The sequence below is a fragment of the Dermochelys coriacea genome, chromosome 16 (assembly GCF_009764565.3).
Source record: "Dermochelys coriacea isolate rDerCor1 chromosome 16, rDerCor1.pri.v4, whole genome shotgun sequence".
Classification (NCBI taxonomy): Eukaryota; Metazoa; Chordata; order Testudines; family Dermochelyidae; genus Dermochelys; species Dermochelys coriacea.
This window is the reverse complement of record NC_050083.1, coordinates 20,865,745-20,871,744: the sequence shown is the minus strand read 5'-3', so window position 1 is coordinate 20,871,744 and position 6,000 is coordinate 20,865,745. Positions and strand designations below refer to the sequence as shown.

General features: G+C 52.0%; 1 protein-coding gene across 3 annotated transcripts in view; it reads left to right on the top strand.

The window, feature by feature from the left end:
* Window positions 1-308: 308 nt before the first annotated feature.
* Window positions 309-6,000, top strand: part of PHF19 (PHD finger protein 19) — a 30,336-nt gene continuing 24,644 nt past the window's right edge. The window contains exons 1-3 of one of the 3 annotated variants that reach the window (XM_038374840.2): window positions 309-610; window positions 4,126-4,329; window positions 5,728-5,809. In XM_038374840.2, coding sequence (XP_038230768.1) covers window positions 4,141-4,329; window positions 5,728-5,809 — 271 coding nt within the window. In that variant the 5' untranslated portion in view covers window positions 309-610; window positions 4,126-4,140. Of the gene's footprint in view, window positions 611-1,286; window positions 2,405-4,125; window positions 4,330-5,727; window positions 5,810-6,000 lie in introns of those variants that run through there. The other 2 variants (XM_038374839.2, XM_043498718.1) reach the window with 2 other exon arrangements.

The following is a 6,000-nucleotide window of genomic DNA, read 5'->3' as shown; positions in this document are numbered from 1 at the left end:
GCACGCTGCGGTGGGCACTGCTCTGAGCGCGGGTGTGTGCCCGTGTTTCGGGGTGGGGCCCGGGGTGTCGCTACCTGTGCGTGGGGACAGGTGTGTCGGAGCGTGTGTTTCTGTCCGCACAGCTGGGCGCACGGCCCGGAGGGGGGGCGGCTGCGCGTGGAACCTGTGTGGCTCAGGAGGGTCGAGCGGGCTGGGGGGGGCGCGCGTGGGGGCCCCTCTCAGCGGGTGTGCGCACGCGTGGCCGTGGGGGCCATTGGCGGGTGGGCCCCCGCGGCTCAGCCTGGCCCGGCGCGTGCGGTGGCCCCGCAGCCCCCGGGCCCAGGCCGGCCGCACGTTCCCTTTAAATGCAGCCGGCGGGGAGCGGTCGGGGCTCCGGGCGCTGCCTGGCTTCCTGCAGGATGGAGCCGGGCGGAGGGGGGGCCCGTGCTAATTACATAAGCAAAACGTAAATAATTCGCGGGAAAAAGTGAAAAAGATGGCGCCCCGCCTCACCCGCCTGCAGCGCCGCTAGCCGGGGAGCAGCCGGCGCGCCCGGGGGCGGCATGGGGGGGACCCCGCGCCCCAGGCACTGAGCCGCCCGCGGGCAGCGCCCCAAGGACCTGGCGGAGCGGTAAGCGGGGGCCCCGGGGCGCGCGCAAAGTTTGCAAGGTGACCGCGGGTGCGGGGCTGGGCGCGGGCAGGGGGGTGCCTGCGCTTGGAGATCCAGGCGAGAAGGAAACTCCCCCCCCCCCTCCAGCAGACGTTGTGGATTTTGTAGGTTTATCTAGATTTTTTTTGGGGGGGGGGAGGGGGTGTCGTCTTTGGCGGATCCTGACCCACTGGCCGGGGGCCGAACCCGCTTCCTTTGCGGGGTGTTGCATGGATTCAAAAACAAACCACCCCCATGAGAACAACCCCCCCCCCCCGCGATTGTTAGTTCAGGCACGTTGGCGGCTCGGGCGGCTGCTGGCCGCGGCCGGAAAGTTGGCGAGAGAGCGGAGAAAACCGGCCCCGGCAACGCGCCCCAGGCTGGAAACGTGGGAGCCGCGACCCGCGCCAGCGGCGGGGGCCTCGTTCCACGGGAGTTTTGGCCCCGCGTGTCAGTGACTTTGTATGCGCCGCCTCCGCCCCTTGCCCCGTCTGGGGGCCCGTTTGCCGGGGGCCGGGTGCGTCTCAACCCTGCCCCCCCCCCCGAAAAAAAATGGTTTTAATTTTGAATGTTTTTGAATCAGCCAATCACAGCTCTGTGGGCGACCGGCTCCTAGGTAAGGGCCCGCAGCGGAGAGTTTTGTTGCAGAGTAAGGAGGGGGCCGGTCCTGGCTGCGGGAGAAGGGGAAATCGGGGAGTGTGGCTGGGTGCACCCCCCGCCCCCCCTCCCCAGTTTACAGGGCTGCCCCTTCTCTCCCAGCGGGGGGGGGGACATGTGGCCCCCCCCCACCTGACGCTCTTTTCCACCCATCAGGGCTGGGGGGCGGCTTGGGCCCGGGAATGAGCCTGCCCTTGCTGGAGGCTGGGGAGCCGGCGATCCGCCACTTCCCAAAGCACCGCAGGGAAAGGGGTCACCGGCCCTGGCTCGTGTCACGGCTCGGGCTGCTCCCTCGCCCGGGGGGCGGGTCTGATACCCCCCCCCCCCGTGCATCGCCCCCTGGCTCCGGCCGCTGCTGGGAAGAGCACTGGCGGCGGGCTGAGTAATTAGCGTCGGAAGCTTTTCCTCCGAGAGGCCGCAGGGTCCTTCCCGAAAAGGGGATTCATGTCTCTGGAATGTAGGAGAGTCTCTGACGTTCCTCGGCCCGGCAGCGATTTTTCATCTTCCAATAGTCGCTTCCTGGCGCGAGCGGCCGAGGCATTGCTTTTATTTCTGCTGCGGGTGGGGGCCCAAAGGCAAACAGTCCTTTTCAGCGTCGGTGAAAGGAGAGGCTGAGTGTTCCTGGGCCGGCTGCTCTTCCTGTCTCGGCTATGGTCTCTTGTGAGATGCAAAGAAAATGAATGCGATTCCAACCATTATTCTGCAAAAGAAGGGGAGGTATTTTCAGTATGGGACTGACTGCCTTGGACTTGCCTGGAAAGGCGCCTTGCTCTCTAGCAACTATTTAACAAGCTGGGACTGTGTGTCATTTCCCAGGAGTTAGCCCAGCTTTCCTGGAATAGGGCCAAATCCAGGGGAGAGTCTAAACTGGTGTTTGTCGCTTCGTCTTCTAGCCCACTTGGAGTGGAGTACAAGTCAGACCGATTTAGACTCTACCTGTGAATCTGCAGGAAAGTTTTGCATTGCGTGGGCATATCGGGCAATGCCAGGGGCCTGGGTGAGAAAAAATCATCCTGAAGATTACACTGAATTAGGGGTTCCAGTCCCTATTCTGGCAAAATTCCCACTGATGTCAGAGGGATCCACTCCTGAGTGAAGGCTGCCTTTGATTATTAGCTGGTAATAATAGCTAAAGACTGGATTCTCATACTCTCCCTGTTGGGTAGCATCTTACTTCACAAATGGCCCAGTGAGACTAGAGCTGGGAGAACCGGTCTGGATACATTACTTGAACCTTTGCCCTAAAACTGGACATTTATGCATGGGGGATGGGGAAAGGCGATTTTTTTTTTTCCCATTCAAATGTTATTTTTTGCATGTTTTCCACACTTCCGGGTTCTGTCCCAGAGCGCAGACACCAGGAGCGAGTGAGGCTGCTGTCTAGGAATTTCCGGCCTAATTCTGTGGATTCAAGAGGTTAAGATAGTTGGGAAGAGAAAACTTCAAAATGAAGTTTGCCCACTACTCATGGATGGGAGTTTCCAAATGCCCTGACTTCCCCTGCTTTAGCCTTTGTCTCTCTAACTCTGGTACCTGCCATCTGTCTCAGAATAATAACCATAATAGTACTTGTTTTACTAAACTGAAGGCCAAACCAAATTCACATTGAAGTCAGTGGGTGTCTTCCCATTGACTTAAGGGGAAACTGAAACAGGTCTTAATATCATAATCTGGTTTAATATGAAAACAAATCAGAGGGTGACTTGCATTTTTCAGTGGCCTGTAGCAGTTTGTTGATGTGATTGCCCAGAGATCATGCTCTTTGTGGGGTTTGCTTTGCTTGGCTACATATGGACAGACTTGCATTAACTTTAGTTGAGAGACTAGCTAACCACTAAAATTTGTCTCATTGAAGCTGTAAGTCTTATTGGTAGTTTGTAGGGTGTGCTCCTGTATTCATGTTTGCATGCCAAGTCCCAAGGGTAAAACACATTAAGTTGTTTATATTTTAAATCAATTCCAGGGCATAAACTAAGGCAGGAGTTCGTGTTGCAATTAAAGGGACAGTATCAAGATAAAAATCCTATGTCACTCAATGATGTTGCCTTACCTGTGTTTACTAATGAGATTGATGATTATTAAAACTGAAAGTATTTTAAAAATCAAATTTACTTGATGCCATTTGTTTACATTTTGCTCTTCACTCCCCTAGGAGAGTGAAACTCGGCGGGTCAGTATCACTTTCTGTTTATAGCCAGTTGAATTTTCATGCTGGTGCCTTGGTCCGGTGCTGCTGGGTTGGGGGTTTATTAAAAAGTGCAGAGAAATGTTTGAATTAAAATTCACAGAAATAAAAAGTAAATTTTGTCAACCCTTCAAATGTATACCTTTTGGCTGAAGTATTTCAGACCAGATGGGGCCCTCTGAAACGAGTGGTATCAGAAGAACTCTTCTCTTTGTTCATTATGAACTTAGCTGTATCCCCTTTTTCTTGGTTTTGTTAACTGAAGGCTAATATAACTTATGTTTTCTCAACTACAGACTGGGACTTCTGGTTCTAAAAGCATATACGCCTCTACAACTTGAGCTAAAAGAGTGGCTATTAGTCAAGGCTGAAGCAGGTTCATCAACCTCTATTTGTGGCCCTGCCACTACTATAGGGGAACAGAATGCCACACGGAGTGGGTTACACTAGCAATAATCCTGTGCTATGCATAAGGTCTGCAACATCAGCCCCCTTATAGAGACAAAACTCCCAAAGAAGTGAGTGAGAGCTCTGTCTGATTAAGGATGGTGAGTCTGGTGCCAATGGCTACCAGGACTGAAGAGTTTGCATGATCAGAACTAGCTTTTTCCTATGTTGTGATGGCAAAGTCACCGACTGTGTGTTTTATTGGCAGTGTCTGCTGAGGCTCATGGAGAACGGCACACACAACCCAATCATCCGAGATGTCTATGCAGCTGCCAGCCACCTGCAACAAGCAGCCGTCAACTCTTCTGCGAATGGGAGTGGCTGCAAAGATCTGATGGTCAAACTGACTGAGGGGCAGTATGTGCTCTGCAGGTGGACTGATGGACTCTATTACCTTGGAAAGATCAAGAGGGTAAAGTAGGCGTTCAAAGCTCTATGCAATCTGACACGGTTCTCTATTACTTACTTATATACCAGAGATGTGCTTGAATCAGAGCCTAGATCCAAATGCTCCAAGTTTTATTGTGGGTGAGGGGTTGGAATCTGAACCTGGATCCTGATTTGAACTTCCCAGCAGATCCCAATATCTCAATAATGGGAGTGACCCAAATCCTGCCTTCAAGTACCCCCAAACTTTGGGTGTTTTGAAATCTGGATTCAGGTCCCAGTTTGGGTGAATGCATCCGTCTCATTTTAAAGAGCTAAACAGAAGCCCTTTTCTCTGCTAACACTAGACCTGTGCAAAGCTTCCTGGGCTCATTTCCTAAGGGCTTCCCAGGCTAAGCCTTGCAGTTTGCTTCACTGGGGACTGACCCCTGCAAATCTGTTAGGAGGTTTGTTAGACTCCAAGAGCAACTCCCTCTCCATGTGTGCAAGTCCCTAGTCCTATCTCCTTCTTTCCAGGACCCCGAGAACAGCTTCTCTCACATACGCTGGGCATGGGCAGCAGGTCTTCCTTCCCTTCTTACTAAACACAGTTGGAAGTTAGACCTTGTATATTTTTGATGGAAGCTGTCATTTTATCAAATCACCTGAAACAAAAAAAAATCAGCAACATATTTCATGTGCAATTTTATGGCAACATTTGTACTTTTTATTTCCCACAAGTTCTAGTCTTTACACAGGAAGTTGGTGGCAGAGTCATGTTGGAAGACACTTAACCTCTCTGCCTCAGTTTACTTACCAATAAAACTTTAACACGTGCCCAACTTTTGTATAGTAATTTGAGAGCCCTCCATGGAAGATGCTGGCTAAGTGTTATCAGAAGGAATAGGCTCATGAAAGCTGTCCAGGGTCAGTGGGGCACATCCAGTGATTGTGCTGCGATGCTAAACAACCCGACACTGGGGTTAAGACAAATTCTGCAGGTGGGTGGCTTGGCAGATTTGGGGACTCATTCTTAGGCTGCTGGTTTCCATCCAGCACATATCGGTGAACAGAAATCATTTCATTTGATGGTGAAAAAAGGTGATGGGCTTCCGTCCAGTGTCTAGAGGGTAAGCAGATCATCACGTTAGTGGGCTCCTCAGCAGAGATGCCAAGGGCTGGATAAGTGTGGGAACAAAGACTCTCTTATCTCTCAATGGTACTCCAAGGAAGGGGTGGGCACTGGTGGGAACACAGCCAGCTTTGGTTTTCAGGGCTGTTAGTCTAGCGTCCCTCACCAAAGCAAAATGCAACTGGATGTTCCTTTAAAATCCACATGCTGCAGTGAGTTCCTGCAGCAGAACTATCAGAATGTTGTGAGTTTAAAAAAATGCTTAAAGTGAGGGGGATAAAATTGCACCTGACATCTCTCTTGTTTGCACAGGTAAGTGGCTCCAAACAGAGCTGTCTTGTGACCTTTGAAGATAACTCCAAGTACTGGGTCCTTTGGAAGGATATTCAGCATGGTGAGTGAAGCTCTGGTACATTCTCCTGCCCTGAGGTTTTTTAAACAGGCAGGGACAAATCCCAAAAGGGGCTCAGCACCTTCTGCTCCTAAGGATGGACCTGAAGACTCCCCAAACTTCCCATTTTCTCTTGTTTTGCTGGAATGGCTTTAGCTGCATGAGCCTGGGCGGCGTTTATTCAAAGGTAGCTC